This window comes from Haliaeetus leucocephalus, unplaced genomic scaffold (genome assembly GCF_000737465.1).
Source record: "Haliaeetus leucocephalus isolate CR32 unplaced genomic scaffold, Haliaeetus_leucocephalus-4.0 Scaffold702, whole genome shotgun sequence".
NCBI classification, from domain to species: Eukaryota; Metazoa; Chordata; class Aves; order Accipitriformes; family Accipitridae; genus Haliaeetus; species Haliaeetus leucocephalus.
In genome coordinates, this window is record NW_010973138.1 from 1,511,033 (window position 1) to 1,523,954 (window position 12,922).

The following is a 12,922-nucleotide window of genomic DNA, read 5'->3' on the forward strand; positions in this document are numbered from 1 at the left end:
GAAGACTGTTACTAATAGGATGGAAATACAAAATTTACTGAGACCAACTGTAACTGCTGATAACATATATTGAGGAATGCCTCATTTCTCACATTTTCTGTAGAGCAAGAGTGAAGCAGGACAGCAATCTTACCTTTTATTGGGGGGGGGTGGGGGGGGAGAGGGAACTGAAGCATAGTCCCACTGAACAATTAGTACCAGGAGCTGATTTTACACCACAATGCTATTTTCATCACATTTAAAAATAACATTCAGGTCATTCTACTCATAGAACTATGTTATTCCTCAGAATTTAATCAATGTAATACAGTTCATTAGGAACTGCCCACTGAGGTTCTCTTACATTTTACATTATTTCAGTCACTGCAGAACCTGGATGCTAGAACCCCCAACAGAAGATTAAATAAAGTTGGACGTTCTCCCTTTACAACCGCAGAGGTTTTGAGATGTTTCAATCACATTACATAAACTTACATTCCTCTACTAACACAAAACATACACTACTTGCCACAGGAGACAAATACTTCTTATGCTGTTTCCAGCCAATGATTTTAACTTCAAATCCAGAGTAAACATAGCCTCTTCAGAGCTGGGAACATGTTTGTGTGCAAGAACAGCCTGCTGCGGTACAGTGATAACAATACCTATTAAAATCCACGGCACATACCGAAGAGGCACATATGCAATGGCCATTACATTCTTTGACATGGTACTGAAAGAATGGTCAGTTTCAAAAGTTTGGAGAAGCTGAAAAGTCAGGACTTGTTTACACTATCACCAAATAATACATACTGAGAGGCAGAAAAGCTATTTTCATTCAGTGATGATTCATTTGCAGCTCATTCATAAAAGTGAGGGACTCCCAAGAACCAAGAACAACTGTTCAAAAGCACAAGCATAAATTATCATGCATCTATTTATTATTTATGATCTGATTTATAATACAGATGAAGCAACAGTGCTAAATAGAACAATTTATCATTCTGCCTGGGCATTTGTTTTGAATGTGGTTCTTTCAGTGCCTTGGTGATGGTCTTCCAGAAGATGGCTGAGGCTGCCTGAATTTTGAGAGAACCACAACAGAATCAACAAAGGTATAAATGTTATATTCATGATGCTGAAGGTTCTTGTAGGTAGAATTATCGAATTCTTCTGGAGCAGGCTCAGCAGCTGCTGTGGTCTCTGTGAAAACAAACAGTAACCAGTGACTATAAGGATGCCACACCAGAGGGCAATATTCTTAATTACTGAGCGAGCCTTCATATACTGGCAGATCCCTCATCCAGTCAACATTAATTAAAAAAAAAAAAAAAAGAGAAAAAAAAGTCAGCAACTATAACAGAAGGATAAGTTTACTAAGTTCTGCTGTACCTTGTCTGGTCCTAAAGCAGCATATTAGTATGCAGTAGGGGAATGGGAATCAGTACAAGTCATCTAATACAGCATGGGTTTTAAAATCCAAACTACCACCTAATGCTGGGGGTGGATAGGGCAGAACATTTCATTTAAATTTTGAAGACATATGTCTGCATTTCCCAGCTTTTTCATAGTTGCCTTGGTTTTCATTCCAGCCAGAACAGTAGGTGACATTCTTAGTAAGCCAGGAGAGGCAAAGCAGCAGTACAAATGATATATCTTCATGTCAGACCATGAGATACAGCTATTAGAACTACTCTACAGATTGAATTTTTTCCATGGGGAGAAGTGATGGAATTATTGAGGTCTCCACAGTTCAATTTCAAATGTGGTTATACTGAACAGTAATATATCAAGAGCCTTTGATGTAAATTTCCTTTCTTCTAAATGTAATCTTCTAAACTTTGTATCAGCTCTTCTTCCTAAAAGAATAACTTAATGAAGTTATTCAGAACTCCTTACTTCACATTAAATCCAACATTAAATCTTACACTTTTAGAATATTATGCAAATTTAGGCAGTACCATTTACATAAAAGGTTCCTGTTACAGACTGATTTTACAATCAAGGAAATTGCAAGAAATAAAACTTTACTCCCAATATTAATTTATTTTCATATACCCAGAATTTTAACAACAGGAAAGACATAAGCATAATCTAGTTAAAAGCTTCATCATATAAATCTGTATGTAGTGGTTTAGGTTAGACTGTATATTAAGCTTCTTTTTGTAATACAACCATCTACAATAAAAATACAAGAACTCAAGCAACTGAACACCAGAATTTCCCTTTAATTGTGACATAATTATTGCAGTGTAGCAGTACCAGTTTAAGAACATGTATCCGTAACATTTAGCAAGACTTGCTTATAAAATGCAATGTATTAAGCCATGGTTTCAGCAAAAGAACACACACAACCTATGAAAGGAAATATCCCTGTGCCTACTGCTTACTTCCTACTGAGACAGCTCATAGGAGACAACACTACAGATATAAAAGCCAGATGATGTGGTCTTTGCTGCAAATAGCCCCAAGAACAGGCAAGCGTAGGCAAGTGTACATTCAACCTGCAAGAGACAGTTGTTCCAAATTAAGAGACAGATGCTCAGGAAGAAAAGCAGATGGAGTCTCATTTTTCCTGCCCAAATACACTGTACTTGGCTTCTCGAAGGAAAAAATTTTCCCTGAGTTCATCCTCCCCATACTTCAGACTTCATCTATGCTTTCTGTCTTAAAGAGCAAGCATTTCACAGGATGTTCTCCCAAAATGAATCAGAGGTATATTTCTGAGTTACCATGCTACTATTTTGCTACTTACTTAGCAGTTAAAGTCAGTTTTTGCTGACTGGTTAGCATGCCTGCTCTACAAAGTGGATGACATCACCTTAACATCCAGGTTTGTAATGAGAAAAATTGCTTTTACATCTTCAGTGTGCCTGCTGCAGAGTTTGCAGATGAACAAAAGAACACAGGAACAGGACAGAAGCAGAATACAGAAGGTATCATTATCTGTGAACATTAAATATGGAAAAGCAGTAGCTGTTCTCAAAGGTGGCCTCAAAACGAAGAGAGAACAAGATAGTCCTGGAGATACCAGTGACACTGTTGAACATGGTGTAGCTAGGTTTGACTTTTTGCCACCCTCTGGCACCCAAAGACATTACACCAGCAGTAAAGGGGTGTGAACTTGCCTGTACTAACCCCCACCTCTCCTACAGCCACTGCAACATGGTTCTCTAGCACGTACCAAACAGAAACTTTCCTGCTGTCACAGTCTTACCTACCTCCACAGAGCAAGAGGAGCTCAACAGCAAGGGCTGCTTTCAGCAAAGCCAGGTCCTTCCTACCCGAAAGGGTTTTGCTGGTGTGGTTATGATGACAATGGGTCTGAGGCACAGTGGTACTACTGCCCCATCACTACAGATCTACAGGAAAAGTTTGTCACCCGGGCTTAACCTTATTCTGGATTTACAGCATCAGAGTAGAGGAGGCCATTTCATAGATTTTCAATGTATCATAATCTTCACCTTGAATCATTAGCACATATTAAGACCAAGTCCTCCATATCATACTTGAAATTAACTGAACTCATTTTTTGGGTCTTCATATCAGCTTCAATGTGGGGGAAAAAAAAAAAAATGCTTGAGCATCTAGAACTCCACTGTGGATGAATGGGGAGAAAAGCATCATCTGTAGATAAATACTAATGTGTTTCGCCCCCTCCTTTTCTTTTTTTTTAAAGAAAGCTTCTGCTGCTGACTGCGACGAGGAACAAGTAAGTGAAAATGTCACTTGCAAACACTGCTGTATTTTACCATTTGAGTTGCAGTCAGGGAAGAAGGCAAGCTTAGCTTCCAACTCTTAAAACAGATCAAATTATGAGCCAACTAACCCCTTAAAACAGAAGGCAGGTCTTTTACTCAATACTGTATCCTGAAAACCGATGTACAAAAGCAATTAGTTGTCACTTAACCTGGTTAGACTTGTCACAGAATGGTTGAGGTTGGAAGACACTTCTGGAGGTCATCTGGTCCAACCCCAAATGCTCAAGCCAGGTCAGCTAAAGCAGGCTGCCCAGGACCATGTCCAGACAGCTTCTGAATGTCTGCAAGGATGGAGACTCCACCACCTCTCTGTACAACCTGCGCCAGTGCTCCATCACTCTCACAGTAAAAAAAAGTGTTTCTTGATGTTCAGGCAAAACCCTGTGTTTCAGGTTGTACCCACTGCCTCTTGTCCCACCAGTGGGTACCACTGAAAAGAGTCTCACCTCTGTCTTCTTTGCACCCTCCCTTCAGGTATTTAACATACATTGATGATGTCCCCCCCCGAGTCTTCAATACAGCACTCCAGGTGCATCTCACCAGGGAACGATCCCCTCCCTCGGCCTGCTTGCAACACTCTTCCTAATGCAGCCCAGGTTACCATTGGTGGTCTTTCCTGCAAGGGCACATTGCTGGCTCACGTTCAACTTGCTGTCCATCTGGACATCCCAGGCCTTTTCTGCAAGGATATCATTTGAAGGATGATATCCAAGCAGTTTTACAATTATGCTGCTTTTACTTCCAAGTAGGCAAATTCTTTAATTCAAAACAGCAACCAGGAAGGGGATCTTAAAATGGTATGCTGCCTAAGTTGAAAGGCAACAATGGTAAGCCACCGCAGTTCAGGACAGAGGGGCATTTGCTACTGAAACACATAGAATGAGATCAGTAGGTAAGTTAACAGGACTGGTAGTCAATAAGGCTAAGTTAGACAGGGAAGTATAGCTAGGGAAATGATTATATGATGCATGATGCTCATTCCTAAAACATATCACTGTCTCCTCCCCAACTCACTAAAAAAACTGGGTTATAAGGTCAACTCTGTGCTACTTCAACATGACTCGCTTACAACCTACCAATCTCAGAATCAATACCTGTTACTGGCATTACACTATGATTTCTTGAAGTCTACTGAAATCTGAAACACTGCAAGATATATATATTAAAAAAAAAGGTAAGAGAAAGACAGCAGGATTTAAGCAAAAATCAAATGGCATCAAATTTGGCTCAGGAGAAAGGCAGCTACCAAATCCTCCCAAGAAAAGAGGGAAAACAAGTTTTGTCATACAAACCCCATCATTTTGCTCACAGTGGAAACAATCTTGGCTTCATTTTATAAGTAACTGGTTTATGAAACTAAACACAGTGAAATGAAGACCGCTTCCTTTCTCAGCATAACTGGAAACTGAGTATTACTGAGCGCTTATAACAATTAGCAATGAACAAGAATTTATCTTCCAGAAAGTCACTGCTACATAGTTAGCTTCAGTATAAAGATCAGAGAATCATGAACAGAGAAGACTTAGAAACCCTTTAAAAAAAGTTAAACCCTAGCCCAGATGAATCAATACATTTCAAACAATTTAAAGTTGTACCCTCAATTGTGCTTCTTTCTCCATCCTGGACTCCTGTGTCCTGAATGGTCTCCTCCTTTGCTGTAGTGCCCATCGCTGACACTGTGCTTTCAGAAGTCTCCTCTTCTAGTTTAGGAGCAGCTACTACTTCTGCTTCTGACTCCTGTGCCTCCTTCACCTTTTTTTGTTCTCCTCTGGATACCAGTTTTTGCTTTTTGTCTTCCTGAGTCACTGACGAAGCTTTCAGCTGAATAGCTGCTACTTGTGTTCCAATGGACTTTTCCTCCAAATAATCAGATTTATGAGTCACATCGGTCAGGTCTTGGCTGTCAACCATGTGTGGGTCTAAGACCAGCTTCTGCCGATCTGCTTCTTTTGGAGTTGATTTTACTTTGGGGTCTCTTGCTTTGGATTTTGATGTTTCATGGCTAACTGATGTTTTAGAAAATGCGACCTGCTTGACAGGAGACATATCAGTTTCTGTTTTGCATGGCTTCTTCTTAGCTACATATTTTTTGTGGGATTTCTTGGACAAGTTCTCTTTTGCTAGCATTGATGCCTTTACTGCTATGTTCTCAGAAAACATGGAATCTCGTCTAGGAAACTCAACTTTGGTTTTAACAGCAACTTCTGAGTCATCATCATTTTCTTGCTCAGAATCTGAGCTAGAATCTGAATCTGAGCTGGATGAAGATGAAATTTCTTCCTCAACTAACTCTTTCCTCAAGACTCCTTCTGTTGCAGGTGTAGTGAGGTTTTCCTCCTCAAGGGAAGAAACAACTACTCGCTGAGGAAATGCAACCACAGTTTTTCTTGACATGAACATCCTCACATCTTCAGCAGAAGGTTTTGAAGCTTTCTCAAGGTTAGTACTAGATATGCTCTCACCTTTGTTTGCAGATACTAGGAGAGAGCTGGAAGACAACATTTTAGGAAATTCAACTGGTGCCTTGATGGCTAGCAGCTTGGTGCTTCCCTGTGGTGCCACTACATCTAGGAAACGGCATAAAGAGGATTATCATCATTATATCTGACACCACTGTTAATTAGTGATCTTAGTCATACAATTTTAACTTTCTGAGATAATCTAGTACAAAAAGCAAATTGAAAGAAGTCATTATACTAAATACAGGCATTATGAAGCAGAAAGTTTTAAGACATTTTAAGAAACTAGAGTTCTAGTTAGCACTTAACAGTTTTTGCTGCTGCGATGCTGAAACTCCCAGACTCTTTGCAAGAGCTGTTTTTCTCTGTGCTTCAATTCTGCATCACTGAAAATGGTTTACAGACACCTTCCTATCTCAGATGAACATTAAGATAGCTTGTTAACCGAGCTCTTCAAATATGCTGCTTCAGAGATAATATTTGTATATGAACAAGCCAGCGAAGCAGAAGACATAGTAAACAGTCATAGCAAAAGCCAGCCTCTTGCAGTAGTTATCTTTAAAGCAGTAGGAAGGGATGACTCCCAAGAGACAAAGTAGCGGAATAAGAGATACCTGAGGCCATACATGAAAGTATTACTTGTTCACGCATCCATGTGACCTACCAACTGAATTGTGTCTAACACAGTTTGACATTATTTCCCCAAGACCTTATCTCCTCCAGTCTTCACTGTCTCCACTTCCTATTTTTGGTTTGAGATTTCTATGTAAAAAAGGTCTCAGAAGATCTCCTAATGCTTCATGTTAGCCTGCCTTTATTTCTTCTCCCTCATGGATACTTTCATTAAGCTCAATTCTCCAGACAAGGAGCCAACAGCTGAAGAGAAAGTAGCAACTTTCAGGCCCCTTCAGAGTACCAAATACCCCTTGGATGCTTGTGCCAATGCTATCCTCAAGAGGCTGATCAACAGCAAATACTGTTGTGGCTACAGAAAACAGGAGGACTGGGAGCACATTAGGAAGACACACCACCACTGAAGTTTGCTATAGCAAAGCCAACTCCATTATGAGTTACACCACTTCCAACCAGCAGTGTAATTCAACAGATTTCCAGTCTATGGTGCAGATTTATCTGCACAGTTTGGAAACCCAAATCTACTTTACAAGACCATAAACTAGATGTAGTTTTCCCCCTTACTAGTATTTTACAGTAATACCTTGTATGATCCAAGGAGTTACTGTAATTAGTGCTGAATAGAAGCAAGTCTTTAGCAACATCCAAATGAAAATACAGAAGAGACACATGAAATTTAAAGTATTTAAGAAAGAAATACAGAGTTCTTAACATAGGTACAAGTGAAAAAAAAAATCAGTTTACTGTACAGGTAATACTTTGAATAATTTCAAACACATACTTCTCTCTGCCAGATGGAAGGTGCAGGGTGGGGAGGGAAGTAGGAGGATGGGCAGCCACCTTTGAAAGAAGCCTGACTCCCTCCACAGACTGACACAGCCAAACAGCAGCCCGTATAAACTAATACGTGAGGAAATATCACTCAGGATTGAAGAGTTCTTCAAAGAAGCATACAGGAAGGTCAAACTAACACAACAATGCCCAAAGGGATGACAGACAAGTGAAAGCTGAGCAAAAGCTGAAGAAGCATTGATGTTAAGATATCCTAAGAAACCAAGAAGGCAGGTAACATTCAACTTGACCATTAACAGTAGGTGTTACCAGAAAAATTCTTTAAACAGTAATATTTGGATATGTGAAAAAGATACATTTCAACTTTTAATCATAAAGTCTAATACAACTGGTACAGACACTTTAATTAGGGTACTTCAAACTCTGTACCACCTGATCTGTATTTGAATCGCTTTGCCAAAAGAACAACACATTCAAATCAGTAACAAGGATATTATTCCCAGATGCATTCTTACTGATGCTTGTAACATCAGTATCATTATCGGAATGTGTTTAAAACATGTTTGCACTCAGAAAGGTGGCATGCGGAAATTACAGCTCTATTCCCCATCATTGACTTCGTAAGTAAACACAACCATTTTATTAAAGCAAAGCAAATTTGCACACCCTGTTGCAGGCAGAATCTGAAAAAGACAGATGCATCCTATACACCTTAACTAACCTTAACCATTTGCAGGGGAAGCAGCTGGCTGAAAGAGGTGGCCTAAGAGGTCTCCTGACACCTTGTGCAATCAGAGCTGCAGGACAATGAATCTAGAAGCTGATGCTAAAGTACATCTCAAACACACTTAAAATAATGAAAAAAAAAATTATAAAAAGCAATTTGTTATTCAGTCAAGCTTATAGCAATCTATGCAGCAACGGCTTCCTTAATGGAACAACCAAGCTTTTATTTGCTTTGGAGTTTAAGAAGCTAACATTAGAAGCCAGAAGTCTGCATTCAACTACTATTTCAGTGGTCTTTTCAGCAGCTGTCAGCAAGTCTGATCACTCCTATGTATGGTTCCATGGAGCTTTGCTTTTTAAGCACCTGCATCTCTAATTTGGGATGGGAATCCTACTCACTGAATCAGTGAGCCTCTATTTACAAACAGCATTTTGCAGAAGATATCCCTCTTTGAAATTCGTATTAATGTTTTGACTTTAGTCAGGGACAGAAGGAGTTCAAATACTTCTGAATGTCAAATGCACTGCAGCATCCAAACCCAGGTCCATGTATTGACTTGCCTGCAAACCTATAGGGCAAGAAGCATTATAACTAAATTTAACAGAACAGGGCCATGGTAGTTTGCTGCAGCTTCTCAACACTGTTGCCTGGAGCAGATAGTCAGATCTTGCAAGTCTTTCTCTCTTTCTGTAAAATGGGACGCTTTTTGACCCTCATAATCCAAACATTTCAAAAGACAAGGGGGAGTATCTGAAGTTCAAAACCAGATTTTGCACCTCATTAAAAAAAGTAACTTGCTACACTCATTTCCACCAAATTTCAGGCAATTTGCAAAGCTTCTTTTTATTAAGACAAATGTAATGATAGCTCTCCTTAAGTCTGATCAAGCATCACAGCAGCTAGCATATTAAATTGAAGGTAAACAGGAAAGAAGTGTCAAACTCACAGTATGGCCTATGAATATAAATATATCCCAAGCAGACCCAGTCCTGCCAGACCTTTACTTTTAGTTTTCTTACTACGTAGTACATTTCAACAGAAATCCTTGTTTACATCGTGATGACCTTTCACTTTCTGGGCTTACATAGCAGCTGTTCAGAGTCACGGCTGTGAGCATTTCTAAGCTCTTCTTGCCTACGTTCTCACCAACAAGGAGGGGCTGGTGGGGAATGTGATGCTCAAGGGCAGCCTTGCCTGCAATGACCATGAAACAGTGGAGTTCAAGATCCTTAGGGCAGTGAGGAGGCCACACAGCAAGCTCACTACGCTGGACTTCAGGAGAGCAGACTTTGGCCTCTTCAGGGATCTGCTTGGTAGAGTACCATGGGATAAAACGCTGGAGGGAAGAGGGGCCCAAAAAAGCTGGTTAATATTCAAGGGTCACCTCCTCCAAGCTCAGGAGCAATGCATCCCAACAAAGAGGAAGTCAGGCAAAACCACCAGGAAGCCTGTATGGATGAACAAGGAGCTCCTGGTCAAACTCAAACACAAAAAGGAAGCCTACAGAGGGTGGAAGCAAGGACAGGTAGCCAGGGATCAGGTTAGAAAGCTAAAGCCCTGACAGAATTAAATCAGGCCAGGGACATCAAGGGCAACAAGAAAAGCTTCTGTAAGTACACTGGTGATAAAAGGAAGACTAGGGAAAATGCGGGCCCTCTCTAGAAGGAAACGGGAGACCTGGTTACCTGGGACATGGAGAATGCTGACGTAGTCAACTTTTTTACCTCAGTCTTCACCGGCAAGTGCTCCAGGCACAGCACCCAAGACGCAGAAGGCAAAGGGACTGGGAGAATGAAAAACCACCCACCGTAGGAGAAGATCCGGTTCGAGACCATCTAAGGAACCTGAAGGTGCACAAGTCCGTGGGACCTGATAAGATGCATCTGGGAGTCCCAAGGGAACTGGCGGATGAAGTGGGTAAGCTACTATCCATCACATTTGAGAAGTTGTGGCAGTATGGGGAAGTTCCCACTGACTGGATAAGGGGAAACATAACCCCCATTTTTAAAAAGGGGAAAAAAGGAAGACCTGGGGAACTACAGACCAGTCAGTCTCACCTCTGTGCCCAGCAAGATCATGGAGCGGATCCTCCTGGAAACTATGCTAAGGCACATGGAAAATAAGGAGGTGATTGGTGACAGTCAACTTGGCTTCACTAAGGGCAAATCGTGCCTGACAAATCTGGTGGCCTTCTACAACAGGGTTACAGCCTTGGTGGATAAGGGAAGAGCAAAGGATGTCATCTACCTGGACTTGTGCAAAGCATGTGACACTGTCCCACACGACATCCTTGTCTCTAAATTGGAGAGACATAGATTTGATGGATGGACCACTCGGTGTGTAAGGAATTGGCTGGATGGTTGCACTCAAAAGAGCTGCAGTCAATGACTCAATGTCCGAGTGGAGACTATCGACTAGTGGCGTTCCTCGGGGGTCAGTATTGGGACCAGCGCTCTTTAACATCTTTGTCAGTGACATGCACAGTGGGATTGAGTGCACCCTCAGCAAGTTTGTGGATGACACCAAGCTGTGTGGTGTGGTCAACATGCTGGAGGGAAGGGATGCCATCCAGAGGGACCTTGACAGGCTTGAGAGGTGGGCCCATGCAAACCTCATGAAGTTCAACAAGGCCAAGTGCAAGGTCCTGCCCATGGGTTGGGGCAATCCCAAGCACAAATACAGGCTGGGGGATAAGTGGACTGAGAGCAGCCCTGACAAGAAGGACTTGGGGTGTTGGTTGACGAGAAGCTCAAGGTGACCCAGCAATGTGCGCCTGCAGCCCAGAAAGCCAACTGTATCCTGGGCTGCAGCTAAAGAAGTGTGACCAGCAGGTGAAGGGAATCGATTCTCCCCCTCTACTCCACTCTCATGAGACTGCCCCCGGACTACTGTGTTCAGTTCTGGGGCCCCCAACATAAGAAGTACATGGACCTGTTGGAGCGAGTCCAGAGGAAGGCCACAAAGATGATTAGGGGGCTGAAGCACCTCTCCTATGAAGACAGGCTGAGAGAGTTGAGCTTGTTCAGCCTGGAGAAGAGAAGGCTCCTGGGAGACCTTATAGCAGCCTTCCAGTACCTAACAGAGGGCCTACAAGAAAGCCAGAGAGAGATTTTTTTACGAGGGCATACAGTAATAGGACAAGGGGTAGTGGCTTTAAACTGAAAGAGGGTAGATTTAGATTAGATGTAAGGAAGAAGTTCTTCACTGTGAGGGTGGTGAGGCACAGGTAGAGGTTGCCCAGAGAAGTTGTGGATGCCCCATCCCTGGCAGTGTTCAAGGCCAGGTTGGATGGGGCTTTGAGCAACCTGGTCTAGTGGAAGGTGTCCCTGCCCATGGCAGGGGGGTTGGAACTAGATGATCTTTAAGGTCCCTTCCAACCCAAAGCATTCTATGATAACCAGAGGGACTTGAACTTCAGACAGGCACTCCCCGGTCCAACAGGCAGATAAACTTTTATGGTCTGGGCACCACCACAGGGTGCAGAAGGCTCCCAAGGCCGGCAGGCTGCAGGGGAAGGCGGTTCGCTACCCTGCTGGTTTAGCAGCAGAAAACAGGCTCTGCTACGAGCAGCTGTACGCCCGTTTGCTTTTATTTACAACACCCCACCACCGCTCAGCACGAAACAAGCATCTTACTCGTCGGCGGCGTCCGGGAGCCCACCGGCTTAGTGCAGAGCGCCGCGGAAGGGGCCGCTCCTCGCAGGCCCCGAGCCTCCAGCCGCAACACCTGCAAGGCACCATATAAAAGAAATGAACGAAACGGGACAAAACCCTCTCTTGGGTACGAGGGTACTTCCTCCAACCCAAGGCGCATGCGCGCAAACGCCGCCAGTCCCGCCCGCTGTCCTGCCCCACGCATGCGCACCTCCCCTCCCCCGGGCCCGGTGCGCGGGCACCGGCCGCCTCGCCTCAGGCGCACCGGGCCCGGGGGAGGGGAGGTGACCGGCTGGGTACGTGCCACCGAGAGAAGCCGAGCAACCCCACAGGGGTAGAGGCGGCCCGAGAGAACTCTTCCCTGCCCTTCTACCCCCCGCCCCGCTCCGCCCGGAGCCCACCCTACCCCTTTACCTCACGAGTCGCCGCTCGGCCGCAACCCAGCAGCGAGGGAGCGGCCATCTTGAGGTGGGCGGGGTCTAAGCCGTGAGGCGATGGCGGACGCCGTTAGGCGGGGGGAGTGTCGTCAGCGGGGTTGGAAATGAAATAGGCAAGTTCGTCTCTCCTGAGCGGCCTGACGGGGGCTTGCGTTACCGCTTCAAACGCTTAACGCAGGACAAAACAAAGTATTTTCACACAGAGTCGCCGCTTTTACGTTAAAAGCGGTCATTCTCTGCAGCTGCACCCCGAGCGCTCTCTGGCGCAGCCCCGTCAAACCCCCCCCCTCCCCCCGACGGCGCAAGGCGGGAGCGACCACCCCAACCCCGAGGCGCACCGGGAGGCGTACGGCACAGCCGCTGCCGTGGCCGCCGTCCCCGGTTCCCCTCAGCCCGCTTTCCCCTCCGGCCTCGGGGAAAGCCGCCGCCGTGACGCGCCGCGGAGCGGACGGACGTTCCCTCGCCGGTTCGCCCCCGCGGC

At 44.0% G+C, this 12,922-nt stretch overlaps 1 protein-coding gene across 5 annotated transcripts; it reads right to left on the reverse strand.

The window, feature by feature from the left end:
- Positions 1–506: 506 nt before the first annotated feature.
- NDUFV3 (NADH dehydrogenase (ubiquinone) flavoprotein 3, 10kDa) lies at positions 507–12,884 on the reverse strand. Of its 5 annotated transcripts, XM_010580276.1 has the most exons (5): positions 12,780–12,884; positions 12,419–12,609; positions 11,987–12,077; positions 5,336–6,307; positions 515–1,182 (listed from the first exon to the last, which is right to left on the reverse strand). In XM_010580276.1, exons 2-5 carry the CDS (start codon positions 12,464–12,466, stop codon positions 1,016–1,018), a joined length of 1,278 nt encoding a protein of 425 aa, XP_010578578.1. In that variant the 5' UTR covers positions 12,467–12,609; positions 12,780–12,884; the 3' UTR covers positions 515–1,015. The 5 variants fall into 5 exon arrangements, with proteins under 5 accessions (XP_010578582.1, XP_010578578.1, XP_010578577.1 ...); XM_010580275.1 differs by lacking the exon at positions 12,780–12,884 and having other exon boundaries at positions 12,419–12,678; XM_010580277.1 differs by lacking the exons at positions 515–1,182; positions 12,780–12,884 and adding an exon at positions 2,145–3,528 and having other exon boundaries at positions 12,419–12,678.
- Positions 12,885–12,922: the final 38 nt, after the last annotated feature.

Coding starts and splice junctions, on each gene's coding strand:
- NDUFV3 (XM_010580276.1), bottom strand. CDS start 12,466: ATGGCCGCTCCCTCGCTGCTGGGTTGCGGCCGAGCGGCGACTCGTGAG. Junction 12,078..12,418: donor GCCGAGCGGCGACTCGTGAG/GTAAAGGGGTAG, acceptor GGTGCCTTGCAG/GTGTTGCGGCTGGAGGCTCG. Junction 6,308..11,986: donor CTCCCGGACGCCGCCGACGA/GTAAGATGCTTG, acceptor GCCGTTTCCTAG/ATGTAGTGGCACCACAGGGA.